Raw genomic sequence first — 19,770 nt, forward strand, 5'->3', positions numbered from 1 at the left:
CCTGGTATATTACAGCCATTGTATAATACTCTATTTGATTGAAAAGAGTGGCCGTTGAGTTTCTTGTATGTTCTTCTCACGAGCCCTACTTTTTCCGAACATGCTTAATTCAGTCATTTAAAAGAAACATTTGTAGTGGCGATTCAAAATCGTTTAATTTAAGCCTAATTGAATAAAGTTTATTTGACTTTGACTTTACTTTTATTTAGTTGATATTATGTTTTTAGCCGCTCACCTTGCCCGTACCTAATGTTGTCCTAGTCAAACTTCCTCTGTTATAATAAAATACAACCTAACTGTGTATAGCTGTATTAGACAGATTTGTACTTAGACAGATTCCGCTATTCTAACTATAATTAACTATAGCCGTGATTTGGCCACACCAAATAGGTACCTTTTTAACGCAATGCAGTTTACTAGAAAGTAGGTCCCTATGACCGCTCGACACCAGCCTTTATTCACGATCTCTTGACCTTTCACACCAATGCGACCGCCACTCCAGGCCGGAGTCCCCTTGTTCTAAATCTAAGCTCTTTCCGTTGCTTTAAAGCCTTTCAGCAAGATTTGTGTCACTAGAACTTGTTCAATAGAGCACCTACTTAGTTATTCAATACGCCTAGAATGTTGATAAATACGAGGCTTTTTGTAGCACCGATTGAGATTTTTTTTTAAATGTAACCTATCTGTATTTTGATAATGACTGAGTAAGACCTACTGCTTGGATAATTAATACGTCTGAATAGTCTCTTGCTGTTAGATAACCGATAAAAACAGGCACAGACGTCTTACACTCGCGATTTGTATGACACTTTGTTAGGGGGAGTGCATTGCTGAAAATAGAGGTCTAAACTCATTTTTTTCGACGTTTTCACAGCTGCCATAGTCTATCTAAACGTAATAGTGATCTTATATAGATGTAATGCATAAATACATTTTTAAAGAAAGTCTATATTAGCTATATTATTACATACAAATATATTATGAAATGCCATATTATGTATCTGTGTAAAAATAATAATAAATATGACTTTTCTTTCCCTTAGTATAAAATATGTGGATATTATGATCACAATCATTGTTAGCGAACTACTCCAGTCTCGTGCACCTAAATTTGAGGAGTTTGAGATATCCAATCATTTTCTAAAATTATAATTCATATTATAATTCGGTATAAATAATTTTAATAAAATTAGACCTCTTACGCCTCTCTGCACTGACCGTAAGCCTCCTTTTTAGCGAAGATAAGTACTATTTTTATAACTCTGCGTTTATTTTTCTTAATGCAAATACATTTTTCTATCTTACATATTATTTTATGGGTCATACACGATAAGCACATCGTGCAGGAATTGAACCTATGGGCTACGAAGTACCACTAATAGTAATTACATGAAATCGAATCCACTGGAGTTATCGCCGGTATTGTTTGTATTGTAAAATATCGTTGCGATACTTATTTTATGTGTAAAAGTGTAGAAATCTTTTTTTGATATATCAATATTTTTATATAAGACGAAATGAAGTGTTTTTAGATAAAAATTAAAAAAACAAAAACGTTTGCTAGCCTAAAATGGGCATTCCCCGTTTAGAAATTAATATGAACCAGAGTAGGTATAAACAAAATAACATTTTTTGGCTTGAGGAAAAGAGTAAAAAGTTATATCTTGTATTAGGCTATATAGTGTCTTAATAATTATTATTACTAAGATAATTACCTAGGTACGTGAAGAGGTGTAAATTGTCATTAAATGTTAATTTATTAAACAACTTCTTAGTATTAGCAGCAGAGCGGGGGTGGTGTAGGATGTTGTTTACTTTGCTTACTGTATGCGCAGTTACAGCAAGATTGTAGTATAATAAACATTGTATATATTATGATATTTTTATTTCCTTATCTACACTTATTAATTAATAATTACAAATCACATACTAGGTACTTTGTATCGTTACGTGGGCTCATTGCTCAATTATAATTTGAAATGACACTGATAGACAATTTGACGTCGACAGCTGACATCTGACAGTAACAGGTACCAGTACTCTACTCTGTAAACAATCATCATCATCAGCCGTAAGACGTCCACTGCTGGACTAAGGCCTCCCCTAAAGATTTCCACGACGATCGATCCTGCGCTGCCCTCATCCAACGTATTCCGGCAATCTTGACCAGATCATCGGTCCATCTTGGGGGGCCTACCAACACTGCGTCTTCCAGTCCGTGATCGCCATTCAAGGACTTTACGTCCCCAAAGGCCATCTGTCCGTCGAACTATGTGCCCTGCCCACTGCCACTTCAGTTTCGCAATCATTTGGACTATGTCGGTAACTTTGGTAACTGTAAACAACGATGAAGTTGATACTTGTTAGTTGTTACTTGAAAGTTGACAGTTGAGGTCAGCACTCAGCTAAGCTGTCACTGTCAGAAGATCCACGACGGATTACCGCACCGGCCACCGACCATCTGCTTTTAAGTGTTTCGTAAAGGTAAACACTAAATAATGAAAAATATTATTTTCCAGGAGTAGTAGTCTGCCTCTGGTTTATTTTTTAAACATAACATTTTTAAATAGATCATAATGTTCGCGAAACCCTACAAGTTAAAATCTAACAACACTTTAAAAAATACGGAAAAGTAAGTTTTTTTTGTATTTTTGTTAAATAACGTAAGTTTTATTATAAAGTATAATACAATAAACTTTAATTACAGGAAACATCTTTTGCACCGCTTACAAAATGCCTTTCCTGCGGCAGAAGAAGACAAAATTAAAGAGCTAATACCAATAAAATCGACAAGTAGTTTGATGAAATTAATTGTTCATTCTGGTGATACTGTTGGTGTGTATGTTGTGGACAGTTTTCCTATAATGATAGAAATTGAAGAGACATTAATTCCCACAGTATGTGCATTGTGGAAATATCCAGAACTGATACCAAACATAGTCATTCATTCTCCAGTACTTAACAAGGTATGTATTTTAAATATTGGAAATTCAAATTGACTACATTATACATTAAATAGCTTTTAAATTCAAAGAATCAATAAAAACTCAGCAGGTTTTATATTATAAAAATAGGAATTGCAATATAATATCGTAAAATAAACATTTATAATGACAGAGCCTGAGTGTGTCCGCTTCAATCCCAGTCTGTGGTATCATTAAGAAAATCATTTATGTTTTAATAACTTTACCCACACAAATGATTTTTAAAATTTCGTAACACATTTGTTTTGTACATTTAGTAGGATAATAGATATTGTATAAGCATATACATTGTCCAATAAAAGACTTATTAACTTGATTTAACCAAATAGCATGCACATCAATTTTATGCTTGTTCCTTGTGTCAACATTATGACTGTCACAGTTTCTAACAAATTCCTCTATGTGCTTATGAACATAATATAGAATGTTTTTAGATAATATATTGAGATGCAATAGTCAAAAAGGTTTATTTCTTTAAATATTTCTCGTAGTGATTCTTTATTAGTGCAAATAGCCCTCTTCTGCAGCACAAAGATGGTATTTATATCGGCTGCACTGCCTCATAACAATATACCATACAACAATACTATGAAAATAACTAAAGTATACTAGTACTTTGAATGACATTAATCTTTAATTGGCAGGTTAAAGGTGGTGCACCACTATATGTCCCAGGAGTAGTTACAGATCCATCACACTTCCCCCGGTTCTCCAAAGGCTCCCTGGTTTCAGCCTCAACAACTGACAATGCAGCAGCCTGTATAGTTGGAAAAGCTACCATGTCTTCTGGAGATCTTCTAGTAGCATCTATGTTGGTAAATTTTCTAAAGTAAATTGAGACTTACATATAAGCTAAAATTCAACTATTATATCAAGAACTATCAATATAAATTTCCATTTTGAATCTAATATTACAAACAGAAATATAAAATAAAGATATGTTGTATAATTTAAATAATTATCTTCTTTAAAATAATCAAATCGAGACAAAATCAAAAAATCACACTTATGAGTATCAAAAAGAATGAAGTGACTATTTGCACTGGTACTGGACGAATAAATTATATTTACACAATTAAAAATTGAAAACAAATTTTTTGAACGATGTGGGACTCTAATAACCCATGACCTCTGGCGTTCCGTACCAGTGCTCTGTCAACTGAGCTAACCGTTTGAGTAATGTATCGTCATGAATTATTGTATGCTTTGTTCAACTCTCAGGTTGTGGCTTCATCTACAGGATCTACTTTACAGTTGATAACCTGCTCAACCCCAATATTTACCATCATTTCCAAAAAGTTGAGAGTTAATGGGTAGATGAGAAGTTGTATACATATATTCCCAACAGGTTTCATACCTGTTAGTATCTGTGACAACTAAGTACTAACTCAAATTCAAATTTTTTCATGTGAACATGTGACAACATCAAAAAACTACTATCCATTCGAAATAGTATGCCTCAGGCCTGAGAATAATGGGCGGAAGAAACTCGCTACAATTACATGCTAATTATGCCATGTTATTGTAGTGCATTATTATAGCTACTGAAACAGTTTTACAGAAACAGGAGATTCAGCTGATGTAAAATGATCATCACCACCCATATTCAAGAATCCAGAACAACACCTGTTGTACAGCAGTACAGAAATCGGTGTTACTGGCATTCTTTCCTGTCAAAAAAACTCCTATCTCATTCTTACTTAGAATTTAAAATTGCCAATGAATTATTTACCTATTGCCAATTAGTGTAGATTGTCATGTTCACATAATGATATGTCCGAGCTTACTAACTTGTTTTACAAATTGAGCCAACCGTCCAAGACATTGTGGTATGTCTTGTTCAACTCTCAGGTTGTGGTTCCTATCTGTTCAACCCCAAAAATTGCATATTAGGAAATTGACTTGAGATGTCGCTCTTGCAAATCTAAACAGTTTGTTATTTTTAAGTGATATCCGATATAGATATAAGATGTTAGTGATTTAATTTGTACTAAAATTCATGGAAGACGCAGGACTTGAACCCGCGCCTCTCGGGTTTCGTCCGAGCAATCATATATTTATCATTTTAAATAGATCATATCAATATAATTCCTCGGAAAATCTTGTTAAAACTAAACTCTTTAATCATATTATCACTGTGATGACTGACACAGCTGCCTGCCATTCATCTTTTAGATTGCAGTATGGGTGGTGGGAAACATTCACCAATAATATTCTTTATTCGCTGTGCAGTGACCTAATTGTGACATAATAACCAATTTTCTCCACTTTTATTTTCAAAAAAATTTTTTTTTATATTCAATTGTGTATATTTTTATTTCAGGGGAGTCTGTATGGATATCTTACATGTATTTGGTGATCTTCTTTGTAAGGAAATAAAGTTTTCTAAAATTGAGCGTCCAAAGTTCGAACACATAATAGCTAGCAATATTGATAATATAACTGTTTCTATTGATAATGTAAGTGAGTATCTTTTATACTTTTTTTTTTATTTGATTCTTGTATTAAGTCAATAAGTTGTGCCTCAAGAAAAGTAACAATCACACCCACCACACAACACACACACACACACCCACCACTCAACACACACACACCCACCAAACATCACACACACACAACCACCCACCCACCCATGTACGCACTAATGCACAACAATACACTCACACACATACACACACACCCACATACACACACATATATCTTGTTCCTATAATATTTTTCTTTTATTATATTATATTTTTATAGACTTAAATTGTGAAGTTTTTGGTTCTCTTATATTAAGTGATGAGTGTGGCCTTCTGGCACAGGTGTTCCTCACTTAATAGAAGGTCACATCCACTACTATGTTTGTACCACTTTTGATAGTGACATATTTTTTTTTAATTTTTATATTTATGTGGTTAACAAGCTCTCACTCCTAAATGCTCTTACCAGTTGTTATAAACAAGTGGATTCATACATATATTTGTAACTTACAGCTTAATATTCATCATAAGTCAGAGGAGTGGCCAAGTTTAGTCAGAACAGAGCCCGCACCTGTCCGCAATGAGCCTAGAGTTATAGTGGAGCCACCTGAACCTGAAAGAATAGATGAGAAAGAGGGTGTTAACAGTCTACCTGAAGATGATAGTTTTGCTGCAGGTAAATAATTACCTATATAATATATAAATATTTAAACTAGTGGACCCAACAGATATTGTCCTGTACACACATCTAAAATTTGAATAATTGGTCCAGCGGTTAGGAGGAGTTCACTAACATACACAGGAACAGGAGAATTATATTATATGGATGGAATTGAGAATCTAAACCAATCTCAAATTCACTGGAACACACAAAAAAGTCATTGAATAGAAATAGGTATTTTTCTCTATAATATTTATATTTGTATTTTTCTAAATAACTCTTCTATTTCCCTTTATTTATTTAAAAGCAAAGTGTAGTTTTAACACATTTTTTTAAAATTATAACATTATTTTTAGAAAATTCTGACATAGAGGATACAATACCAAGTGACATGGATGGTTTGCTGCGTTGGTGCCTACTCTCATTCCTCAGGGTGCATGGATCCCATATCGAGCTGCCTCTTAAAACTAACCTATTATACAAGTAAGGCAACATCAACATTATCTGCTTTTTAAGATTTATTATAGTTCAATTATCAATGCTTAGAGTATTATACAAAACTGTTGAGAGATGGGAGCACTAAGCATAAAAAAAAACAAATATAACTTTTATATTTAGTTTTAAGCTGGTTTTACAGGTGCCAAAACACAATATGTAAGGGTCAAAGTATTTAGATTTACGAATAAGAAAAGTTAATGAAAATCCATTCGGATAACTGAATTGATTAAGGAATTCTTTGGTAGATAATTCAAAGAACTAACAATCTCGCCAATAATATACAACCCAAAGGTGTCCGGTTATGATTTATAAACCTTTACTAGATTTAGTTGAGAGCAACAGATCCTACATTCATTAGGCCCTAGTCGTAACTAAACCATAACAGGAATGATTGTCTTTTCTTAAAATACCTTTATGACATTGCGATAACTTTGTATTTATGGCAACACACCGGTAGCTACCTAACCTAAATCGTAAAAAGTAATTCGAAAAATTAATTAAAAAAAATTTCAAACAAACAAATTATACATTAAGGAAACTAAATTTTAATCACTCTTACGTGGTCGCATAATACGACACGAAGTAGGTGTCGGTGCCTGCGCTAGCGCGCGGCTACTAGATTTCTTACAGGTGTTCCGAAATGATGTTATGGAAAATTCATGTTATTGATGTACTAACGTGAATTATGTATTTTTTTTTTTGATTATGGCTAAATAGTTCTACTCGTGTGTATGTGTATATGTATTTAATATCACCGTTGGAGCGCCACGCTGTATAATATCATAGTAGATAGGGAAGCATATAGTTCCTAAGTCCAAGCCTCTTTTTTTTATGATAATAAGGGACGAGACGAGCAGGACGTTCAGCTGATGGTAATTGATACGCCCTGCCCATTACAATGCAGTGCCGCTCAGGATTCTTGAAAAACTCAAAAATTCTGAGGGGCACTACAATTGAGCTCGTCACCTTGAAACATAAGATGTTAAGTCTCATTTGCCCAGTAATTTCACTAGATACGGCGCCCTTCAGACCGAAACACAGTAATGCTTACACATTACTGCTTCACGGCAGAAATAGGCGCCGTTGTGGTACCCATAATCAAGCCGGCATCCTGTGCAAAGGAGCCTCCCAAACTTTCTTTCGCTGAATTTATTACATATTTGAATGAAGTCGAAAAGAAACGGAGACAACTAACGACAAAACGTAACGAAAGGTCGCTTCTTCAAAGGTCAATTTTCGCGAGAGAGATAGGTGTCTAGAGGCGTAAGGAAATCTCGACCTTGTGACCTACACTCTTGAGGTTGAGTATGACGTAAGTTGCATTTAGCTACATAAGCTGTGTTGTTACAAGTTTATTAATAATTCTTGTATAAGGTATTTTATTTATAAAATTGTTTGATATCATACGAGAACAATTCTTAGGGGTATATAGAGGCGCAATTGATTCAGGGTAATAACACTTAAGGGAACATAATGGGAAAATAAAATTAATTTATGAATATATTTTCAATGTTGAATGACAGAGGTGTAATTTACTATTAAAAATATGTCCGAAAACTTATTGTTTATGTATTCAAATTTTTCAAACCATCCGTTTTGCAGGAAGTATTTAATGCCGTTTTGTCCAGAAGATAGAACACTGGATGTGAAGAAATCTACCTACAAGAAAATGGGCAAGTTTTTAGAAGCCATGCAGCGGGTAATATTTTTTTTTATTTTACTCATTTGCGTAGTAGTAAATACGTCTAGATCTATGACAGCTGTGAAAATGTCGAAAAAGATTGAGTTTAGAGTTAACTCTATTTTGAGTAATGCACGCACGAGCCGGCCAGACCAGTTGTAGCCTACTGAGCTTACAGGTCCCGGGTTCGAATCCCGGTGGGTGCAAACATCTAGCTCTAGACTGTTCTTATTCATATTAATATATTGGTCATTCAGTGGTATTCGTATTAAGTCATTAGACAATTTTTAATAGAAAAATTTTGAATCCTAGCCATATTGGCGCCTTCTAGTTTCCAATAGCACAACACGTATTAAAAAAGAACCTATTTCAACTACCGACCGGCAGAGACTTATTGCTATTGTGATATGTGAAAATTATCACCTGAGTTAAATTTACCCAACAGAAGTAATTAAGATGTCTACTTAAATACTTTTTTATGATTAAACATATATTATCATTTTCTATCAAAATATTATTTTACTTTCCCAGAAAGAGAAAAAAAACTTCGATAGCTAGGATAGGTTTGATAAGCGGATGGCATTATTATGAACAAGAGTGTACATCAATAATAAATAGATATTGTAATATAAGTAAGGGATAGAAAAAGAAACATTGATCTTTGTTCAAAAACGAAACTCACCAACATACTGGAAAGAATAGACCAACTGAAATGAAGGCGAGACACTAAAAAGATGGAGGCAGATAGTAACGGAATGGTATCCAAGGGATGGCAAGCGAAAACAAAGTAGGCAGTTTACCAGATGGGAGGTTGAATTAAAGTTAACAGCGGGTCCGAACTGGAGGAGAGACAGAGAACAATGGAAAACTCTAGAGGAGGTCTAAGTCAAGATGCACGCCCAAATTAGGGATATTTTGTAAATTTGGTTTAAGAATTATTATATGTAAATAGTTTCGAAAAAAATGGGCTTATTGTTATAATTTGTAACAGGAGGGTCTGGTGGAAGTGCGCGAGCTGGAGCCCGGCGTGGACGCGTTAACGAACGTGTCGGTGACGCACCCCGCAGTGCGCGCGCACCCCGTGCGGGTCGCTCCGGCCTCTACTCCCGCCCCCGACGCGCTTGACTATGTCCCACCCGTCGTGCGTGAATTGTACTGCGTCACCGCGCACGTGGCCGACCTACTCGCGCCCCATAGGTCAGGCACATTCCTCATATACAGCTAGAGGTGGACCTATCTTTTGTAGTCGGACATCAGGGAAAAAAGTGCAGATTATGCTCTATTGATTAATTTGTATTTGTAAACTTAATTATAGGGTCTTGTCGCCAACTCTCTCTGTTAGAGGTCATTGGGGTACACTCATACCACTCATGTCATGGGAACCGTCGGCAAAAAATTTGATTAGATCGGTTGATCGCATGGATGACCGTCTCCGCAGCCTTTATTCTGGACGAAAACACGCTAGCTGCCGAGCCTCGAAACGTCCAGAGCGTCTATCTATTTCTTCTCAACCTCTCGCAACATCCACGTCCACAAGCGAGTGATTGTCTTTCTAGTACGGAACGCTAAAAAGATATGTATTGACTAATACCTTCTAAAATATGAATTAGCCAAAACTAATTCCTATGATAATTGAAATGTGTCAGATAAGGCATAACATTAACATGTTACGTCGATTCAAACTGGGTTTTACATACGATTGGTAAAATGTTACTCTCAATAATTATGTAAAACGTATATTATTATATCAAAATGTATAAGTAGGTATATTATTATAATTATAGTGAGTGTTCTATAGAAACTGGTTTGTATAAAGTAGCGCGATAAGTATCGATAGGTTTACAGGAAGGGCACAGCACTGGCTACTAGTGAGGTGCGCGCCGCGGTCCGCGAGTACGTCAAAGCGCGGCAACTTGACGCCAATAAGGGTGCGCCTACACTGGACGCCACTCTGGCCCGCGCGGCTGGCAAACGCGAACAGGTAGGTACTGAAAATTTATTGAATTAGGCGTTATTGTGCGGAAATCCAGAATTATTCAAATGTTGTGGGCCTTCTTGAGTATAAATTCTTCTTCAATCAATTCGACACGTGTTTCGCCGCTTCACGAAGCATCCTCAGGAGATGTTGACTCGCAAAATTCTAGCACGAGACTATAATTTGCCTAGGCGAAACACGTGTCGAATTGATCGAAGATGAATTTAGAGGAAATTACACTCAAGATGGCTCACAACATTTGAATAGGTGAAAAAAATTATTATAATTCAAAATAATAATTTAAATCATTCTGTGAACTTCAAAAACTACCTACCACCCATCCAAATTATGTGCCTCAGACCTGGGAAGAACTCAGCGGGCAAATATTTTTGTTATTAAAATTTCGTTACAGTAAGATTGATTATTTAACTCCTGAGTGAGCAGAGCCGACGAAAATTATTTCTGAACGTGCTCACAAAATGTTTGTCAAACTAGATAAGTTAAAACTCGATAAAATAGTAAAACTGAAAAATTCACGCCTAATTCAGGCGGATCCGCAAAAATAAATATAACCATGCTGCTATCTTGTTTTTTTTTTGTCAATATCGTGCCAAGCTATACTAAATGGTTATGTGACGCGAGATAACCCCGAAGTAGAGGGTTTGTAACTATACCCAGCCCAAAACATGACAGAGCCCCCACCGTAATTTACGCTTTACGCATAACGCTCTCCTTCTTCCAAGTCTTCTTACCACTTTACGTCGTTACAAATAAAGAGATTCTGGCTTCATTAGAAAATAAAACCTTACTCCATTCTACATCTGTCCACGTGGCACAATTTTGCGATAATCTTAACTTTAAAAAAAGGGTCCCCACGGAGTAATTTTGACCCCTAGCTGGTCTTCGATTGTGTATATCGACTTCTACAAATCTCCTCCTGTCAGTGCATACGCCGCTCACATTTCTAACATCTTCAAGATAGTTTTTGATGTTATTGGAGGTAGACTTCCGATTTCGTAAAGCTTGCATCACAATATAAACATCGTCCCTGGGCTCTGTACATTATCTTCCTGATACCGGTCTTGTTAAAGAACCGGTTTCTTGTTTCCAGGTCCTCTGAACAGTGGGACGAATGACACCAAACCGTTCCGACGCATAACATTGAACTTTCAAACTTAGCCGGATTATACTTCGGCCCCCATTGCCATGCTGTAATTACTACTATTCCAAAGTTATGTCAAATCACTGCAAGTTTCATAGTAAACTAAATTTCAATTTTTACGTATGCAGCCTCTTATTACGTAACTACTATTTACATCCTCTTTGTATCTAAACAAAAACCGTGCAAACGCTAGAATATTTTTAATAACTTTGAAACATTTTATTTATGTACTTGCCAGTACTTTGTTGCACAAAGACAATTGTTTCTAATTATTTGATAAGATATAAGACCTCTATTGTTGAAGATTTCAATAGCGGTACAGAAAACTTTTAAGTGTTTATTATTTTGTGTAGGTCACAACAAAATTTTAAGACCATTGCTAACTATTTATAATATTGATTGTCACTTATCCAAGTTTTGTAAAGGTTTTAAAGCTGATTTGGCTTGACGGACACAAGAATAAACCTTGTAAAACCAGTGCTTCATAATATTTACACCCCATTTTCTTAAATGTTTTTCAATGTGTGATATATATGACGTAAAATGATCTGTTCCGTTTAGGAGCAGGTGAAATGGGACGAGTTAATGAACTCGATTCTGGGCAGGATGACTGCGAGTACCGAAATGAGATACGCCGATGGAACTACCAAGATTGTGAAAACCAAACTCGACCCGATCAAAATGCAAGTTGTTACGAGAAGTGGAAATAAAAAGGTAATTAAGTAATCTATTCATATAAATAAAATTGGAGTGTCTGTACATGTATATGAATAAATATAAGTACACCAAAATATTTTTTTTTTGCAAATTCTGCCTGACTGTTTGTTCTGGCTAATCTCTGAAATGGCTGGACCTATTTTGATGAGACTTTTATTGGCAGGTAGCTGATGTAATAAAGAGTAGGCTACGTTTAATTTAAATTCTTTTATTTTTGAAAAATAAAGTAATGTTGTAATGTCCAAGAAACGGTCTAACTATAAAAATAATTTATATGGCACAACAACGTTTGCCGGGTCTGCTAGTTATAGAATAAAATAAAGTCGTGAATAATGTTATCTTGCTGGTGAATGTGGTAAGGTTGGGATTGGATGGGAAGGTGAAAACTCATTTTAATTCTTTTTAAATCAACGACTACAGCTGCATCGTATTACAAATTATTTTAATTACAATCTATATAAAGTAATGAGTATTTTTACTCAAACGTAGAGTATAATGCGAGCATTTTATTAACAAATATAAAGATATATTGTATAGTTATACATAAGTATATTCGATACCGTTTAATATTAACAACATGAAACGCCTCCATCGACCATATTTTAATGGGGGAACGACCAGCCCCTCATCGCCGACATCTAGTTACCCACCGAGTACTAACAATATAGGATGTGGACGTTGCTTATCCCTGCAAGAATTGGCTTATACTTGGGCCATACTGAAAGTTTCTGGACCTCGCCATTTGTAACACAATTACAAATTAATTACAGAATTCGAAGTGCACGAGAGTACGTTACATTTATATTTGCCATATTGTCGCAATGATTTTTTATGATTTTCGCTGTGGCTTAAGTGTCCAAGAAAGCCAGGGGGATAAGAGTTTTTCGGTTGGTATTTGGTGATGAAGCTCCATCTCTCTGTGTATCCCTGGTTCAGTGAATTCAGATGTGATCACCTCTGTTATGATTTTCTTGAAGGTCGCTCTCTACTTCTGTTACCTAAACTGATAAGAAATGACATAAGGTGACAAAAATATGGGTAATATTGCTTTGAGCCTGAAAGAAAAAATCAATTGGTGGTATGGCCCGCTTTCCTTTTGAAGTTTTGGCTACGAAAGTTAAAAGATCGAAGCATTAATAAAAATATTGGCGCGTGTTCTTTCGGCACATTAGGACATTAAAGTGACACTTGAAAACCAAAGATCAATTACTGCAAATTGGTATATTAATATGTGCTTGCCCAGTTTTTGATAAGTTTGCGGAAAACTTTCTCGCAGTAGTCTTTTATCACGACAACGCGTCTTCACATTCAGCTTATTAATAAAAATATTGTTCGTCGCCTCACTCATCAAATCCAATTAATCTGTGCAATCTACATTTTCATCCGATGCCAGGTGACACTGGTGTCCAACCTGGAGCCGTTCGGGTTCGTGCTGGTGCCTCTTGCACAGCAGTGCCAACGTGCCGTGGGAGCCTCGTGCGGGGTCACGCGAGCCGCCTCCGCCACCAGCGACCAGCTCATGCTGCAGGGTGATCAGGTACACATACAACAAATATCTCCCATAATCGCCCAACAATCTAAATCGTAGTTGATTTTTTATATGATGTGGCGATTATCTTGTATATGTTACTATAATATTACGGGTTTCTCATGTAAGTTGTAAGCTATCTTTTGTCTTTGGACGAAAATATTTCTTTAAAAGAAAGATCTATTATTCACTTAGGTCAAATGAAACTTATCAATGTCAACGAAATTACCACCACTTTGGAAAAGTTGAGCTTTAATGAGAAATGAAAATTCACTATAAAATATTTTCAATTAGTGATTAGCGGAAAAGCAAGAACATAATATTTCATACAGCTTTTATGCAAAACTTTACCTTTAATATTAATAAAATACTATTATTTATATGTGGTACCTATTGAGGTTTTAAACGTAGTTTTTTTTTTACCTTTTAGTGTCAGTTTATTATAAAAATATATAATCAACCGGAATGAAAACACCTAAAAAGCCGTATACAAAAAACAATTATATCATCCACATTGACAAAAATTTTCATAAAAAGCAAAATTACTGGGCCGAACTATGTAAACTTTTTATGGGACCAAATGGCAAACATTTCACATCAAACTAAAGAATAATCACGAATATCGTATCATAAATCTCAGAGTAATTGGTGTGCATACATAAAAAAAATACCGATCGAATTGAGAACCTCCTCCTTTTTGAAGATGGTTAAAATATATTCATTTCTATTACAACAAATAGTAATATAACCAACCTGGCCAATAATACATTGCCCTTGGTGGATATTAAAAAACATCTTTTAGAAATGATGATATGGGATTTTTTTTTAAATAATAATCATTACCAAGAAAGTCACCTGGAGTGGAGGATATTGCAGTAATAGTGCAAATACAATATAATTAAGAAGAAATGTCCTATTGTATATTGCTTTGAGGCAACACTGCCAATATTAATACAATATTTGTGCTGCAGAAGAGGGCTATTCGCGCTATTTATAACCTAGGTCCTAAAGAATCATTGAGAGCAAAATTCAAAGAAATTAACATCTTGACTGTTGCTTCTTAATATATTCTTGATAATGTAATGAACATATCATAGGCACATAAGTGAATTTGCTAGAAACCGTCATAAATATAATGTTAACACCAGGAACAGACATAAACATATAATGCCTACTACTCGGTTAAGTCGAGTTAGTAAGTCTCTTATGGGGCGATGTATAAGCTATTACAACAAGATCCCAGAAAATGTTCAAAACAAAAGTTTTACGTTATTTAGAATTGTTAAAAAAATGTTTGTGTGGTAAAGGTTCCACAGATTGGGAATGGAGTGACCTCCCTCAGGCTGTTAAATAATAAGTTTAAATGTACAATATTACTTTGTAAACATATTTTTTCAATGAAAAAAAAACAGCCCACTGAGTTTGTTGCGCCCGGTTTGTGTATAACAAAAATCACAGTCATTGCCAATGTGAATTATTCACAATAGATTGATGAAGTACCTTTTAATACAGTGAATCTGTATAAAAGATTAGCAATTTGTGGAGAGACTTCACAACTAAGAATAAGTAGGTATTTTGTTTAATGTTTTAAGTAATCAAAGGTAATTAATTTCCTGCAAATGTATAACTTGCTATTATTATTTATATATTATACTTTTATTATTTTAATCACCCTATCCATCACATAATATTAAGAGGAAAACTTGTGACTCTTAACTTACTACAATAGTATAAAATATACAAAGAGTTAATAATTATTTTATAAGTGTTCTACTTGTTGAACTTTTGACAGCAAGATTGTTAAATAATAGAAGCATGTGGCAGATGTTATGCGCCTCCCAATACTCTGTGAGTTGATTGGGCAGTGTGCCCAAATGTATGCACAAGACCACCGTAGTAGACTGACTTGTCCTTTGATATAAAGGTTGCAAGAATCTGCTTTTGTTTTTAATGTCCATTTTTAGTGAACTCATTTTCAAATTGACTTCTGTAATTGATTATTCATTATAATCACTGAGCATATCCTAAACAGAGAAATCAGAACTAGAATATCATGTCTTATTAAATGTCTGCCCAATCTAAACTTAAAACCATATCATTATTAACACGGCTTAATCTTTTGATAACTTGTTTCAGACACATTTCATGGCAAAACTGTTAATCGAAAAGTATGGACTACCCAAGAAGTTTGTTGAAGGAGCTGACAAGGCACTCAATAAGAAGAAGTGATACTGATATTTTGTATATTATAACTGTTATATCAAATAAATGTTCTACATGATTGCTGATTTGTATAATTTTTATTTGATAATCCCTTTACACATTTGTTTTCAATAGGTACATTGTTATCTTATTATAATTATGGCATCTTATATAAAAACTTAGTTAATCTCATAATCGATTTTTCTGGAAGACATAAATCAAAATATAATTATAACTTAATAGTAAATCATACACTATAAAAATTATACTAACTAATAAAACACTTGATATTGAATATAAGCAATCTTACATATTATTTTGTTATTATTATTGGCCAAATATTTAATATGGGTAGATATATAAAAACTTTATTATTACCAGGCCATAAGAGTTTAAAAACTAAATATTTAAGTTTTATGAAAATATAAAATTTCTTATAATTAGTGATTATGGTGGGTTATGTCCGTTCTCTTCTTATATAAGTTATTATACATTCTTTAAGATAATTAAACTAATAATTAAATCTATAAAAGCACGGGAAGCGTAGATTGAAAACTATTATTAAAGCTGCAATTACCACAACCAATACTAACACTAAATACACAAATCAACTATTATGATATTAAACTTTTGTGGAAGTAGATATAAATTTAAAAGGAGTTTTAAAAGGTAGTAAAGACTTTCTCTTGGATTTTTTCAATCCAGGAGTTGCAAGAGGTGTTTGCTCTTGTCTTACCGACCGGCTCCTCTCAAAGTTACCTTCACTTACTTTACTCATCACACTCCACTCACTACAAGATGACCCCTTGGACATAATGGAACTCTTTGATGATATACTTGTTTTAGATGGAGTTTTACGCAAATTACTTTTATTACTAATGTCACTGAACACTTTACTAATCTTAGCTTGTTTTTTCGGTGATGAGCCACATTCCTCACCTTTGAAACAATCCTTGTCAAGATTCAAGTACTTGAACTTAGTGATATTTTTCAGATCTTGCCTCGGCACCTGATACCCATCTTTGTCAATGTTTTCCAATTCATAAAACGCAAGTGTTACACTTTCGTCACTTTCAGCAAATGGGTTATGTGGTGTAAAGTGCACTTTCTTTGAAGATAAGTCTGGAAATAGATTCCGAGGCATGTTATCTCGGGTTATTTTTGCAGCTGTGACTATGATGCTGCTATCACCTGGATCTGCTGAGAGAGAACTGTCCAGATCTTCATAGGAATAACTCTTTCGCCTTCCCCTGGACCTCACAGAGCCACTCCTCCGCCTACGGCGGCGTGACACCCATTCCTTCTTGCCATTGATTTGACTGATCTCAGGTGGCAAAGTGATCCCATTGCTATCTCTAGGAATTGGTGAATGACCACTAGAAACAAAATTAGTGCTGGGACTGTTTATAATCTCTTTAGCTAACAGGTCCCTCTCCCTTTGGTTGAGGGACTCCTCTCTTTGTCTCAATGCAACAAGCCTTGACATCCATTCGTTGCTTAAGGTTTCTTCAGAAACTTTTTGTGGACCCTTGTAAACTTTCAGTGAATCACTATAAATAGGCCTTCTGCTTCTGGGCACATAGCCAGGAAGCTCCAATGCCAATGCGGCAATAGTTGGAGACATGCATGGGCTAACAGTATTGCTACTGGTAATCTCTCTCTGAGCCTTATTCCTGGGTACAATATTGGAATAAATGGGACTGTCTTCAATAAAATGAGTCCTTGGCATTGGCTTAATCACATTATACATATCCACAGCTTTCTCTGAATCACATTTGTTTACTTCAGAGTTAGCATAATTTATTGGGACTAATATGTCCCTAAGGTTTTTAAAAGTCCTCACAGTAACACTATTGGTTAACACTGTGGGATGATAGAGTACTATCTCTGGACGTAATATTGTCCTGTCTTCTGTAAGAAAACTCACAACGTCGCGAAGGTCGTCACTGTAAATATATTCTTGCATCTTCTGATCAGTATATTCGCATCTAGTACAAAGTGTTTGAATAATGCCACCCACTTGTTTCATTAAATCCTGTTCAACACCTGGCGACTTCGACGACGCTAAGTCAAAGCAATTGATGCGAATATCACCATTGTCGTTGATAAAAATTGAACACAGTGTTATGCTTTTTTGTAACATAGTAAAATTAAGGTTTTCAATTTCTTTGCAGGTTCGAGCTAATTCCAGCAGTAAATACCAAATGAAACACTCGGAAAAATATTTGTTTTCTTTCTTACAAACTTGAAATAATTCCTGTAAATTTTGCCAAGAGTTGTACTCGAGAACAAAGTACAGAACTTTGGTCGGATCATGGAGGATGGTATCATGGAAACGCAGGAGGTTTCCTGATGAATTTTTACTCACAATTTTCACTTCGCTCACAACTTTTTGTATTTGTTCACTGGAATACTTCGAACAATTGTACGCTTTCCACATATAAATATTATTTGTGACCTTGTGCTTTACTTTATAGAACGTACCATCACAGAGCACGTCGAGTACTTGATAATCCTTTAACTTATCAGCCATTCTTGATAATTAATAAGTTTTTAAATAAAATTCCTACATTTCGTAATAAGTATTGTAACCGAAACAAAGCCCACCAAAATTTTAAAAGCTAACGAATAACGGCCGTTTAGTAAAACCAAAAAAGTATTGCCAGGGCCATATTTTTATTAGACACATATTTGCAGTGATTCTTTCCTATTTAATTCAATTATTTCAAAAAATCTATATCTATTAAGACTACATACTATTATCATATTTTTGAATAATCTTTAAAAGTTATATTTTGTCTCAATTTTAATTATCTGTAAAAAATAGTAATTAATATTTCTTATCTATTGGCCTCTGATCGCTTTATGAAAATATAATATTAAATTTTTTTATATTTATTGATGCATAGCAGATAAAGTTCGAAAAGTGGCTATTCGAGAATCCTACGTATTATAACTATTTTTACACATTATTTTAATATTTTTTCACTTCTCCAAAATGCCTAAGCGTATTGTAAAAAACCGCTCATTAGTAGTTTATCTTCTTTCATTAAACGCAAACTGTTAACTAATTTAAAATTAGTTTCATGAAAGTTTTTCTAAATGCCAAGTAAATGCAGCAACTAGGGTCTGATTTACCATGTGATCTAATTTATATAATAAACATTAAAAAGTTGTTGGATTTGGTGAAATGTTCAACGTGTATAAACTGTGCATTGTTGAAATAGTGTTTTTGTTTGATTAATATATTATTGAAAATAAGTTGTAAAAGTTTAAGAAATTCACAATTTCATTGTTTCATGGATATCGTATATTGTTGAAATCATAAATTTACATGGCGGCCATCTTGGATTTAAAAAATGATCCCAAATTCGTTCTCTGCACCCTCGAGAACCTCGGATACGATACCCATATTGTTGAAATCATAATTTTTCACGGCGGCCAACTTGAATTTAAAAAATTATCTCACTTCGATCTCTGCACCCTAGAAAACCTTAGATATAGCTGGGAACGGCGCCTCTATCGTCTCGCTTTTTCGTTTCATCGACTTACAAAAAACAATGATTCTAACGAACTTCTTTACTTGCACTTCAATAATTGTTGCAACAATAATTAAATACGTGCTGTTTTTATTGAAGCCAATCGAGGCCGAGGCCTAAAGGGTGCGTGGTGCGGTGTACGGTGCCTCCACCGTTACAACCGAGGCGGACCTTAATGTATGGAGCATTGCGAATATAAAATATTCAGAGTAATTATAATAAATTCATAATTGACCGACACTTAAGGTATCGGTACCTATTTGGATCAAACAAGTATTACCGGAAGTCCGAGTATATAAATGGATCAATACATACATATATATATATATATATATATATATATATATATATATTTTGC

At 34.6% G+C, this 19,770-nt stretch overlaps 2 protein-coding genes across 6 annotated transcripts; one reads left to right on the forward strand and one right to left on the reverse strand.

Moving 5' to 3' along the window:
- The first annotated feature begins 2,417 nt into the window (after window positions 1-2,417).
- LOC126970819 (eukaryotic translation initiation factor 2D) lies at window positions 2,418-15,959 on the forward strand. 5 transcript variants are annotated; one of them, XM_050816946.1, is made up of 12 exons: window positions 2,420-2,632; window positions 2,708-2,966; window positions 3,629-3,795; window positions 5,308-5,443; window positions 5,963-6,125; window positions 6,482-6,593; window positions 8,211-8,307; window positions 9,281-9,486; window positions 10,135-10,270; window positions 11,988-12,140; window positions 13,537-13,680; window positions 15,808-15,959. In XM_050816946.1, exons 1-12 carry the CDS (start codon window positions 2,577-2,579, stop codon window positions 15,898-15,900), a joined length of 1,722 nt encoding a protein of 573 aa, XP_050672903.1. In that variant the 5' UTR covers window positions 2,420-2,576; the 3' UTR covers window positions 15,901-15,959. The 5 variants fall into 5 exon arrangements, with proteins under 5 accessions (XP_050672906.1, XP_050672904.1, XP_050672903.1 ...); XM_050816944.1 differs by having other exon boundaries at window positions 2,421-2,632; window positions 6,467-6,593; XM_050816947.1 differs by lacking the exons at window positions 13,537-13,680; window positions 15,808-15,959 and having other exon boundaries at window positions 2,419-2,632; window positions 6,467-6,593; window positions 10,127-10,270; window positions 11,988-12,137.
- Window positions 15,898-18,494, reverse strand: LOC126970810 (uncharacterized). The gene has a single exon (XM_050816932.1). The coding sequence runs from the start codon at window positions 18,404-18,406 to the stop codon at window positions 16,496-16,498; it is 1,911 nt and encodes a 636-aa protein (XP_050672889.1). The 5' UTR covers window positions 18,407-18,494; the 3' UTR covers window positions 15,898-16,495.
- Between the last annotated feature and the right edge of the window lie 1,276 nt (window positions 18,495-19,770).

Source organism: Leptidea sinapis, chromosome 22 (genome assembly GCF_905404315.1).
Source record: "Leptidea sinapis chromosome 22, ilLepSina1.1, whole genome shotgun sequence".
NCBI lineage: Eukaryota > Metazoa > Arthropoda > Insecta > Lepidoptera > Pieridae > Leptidea > Leptidea sinapis.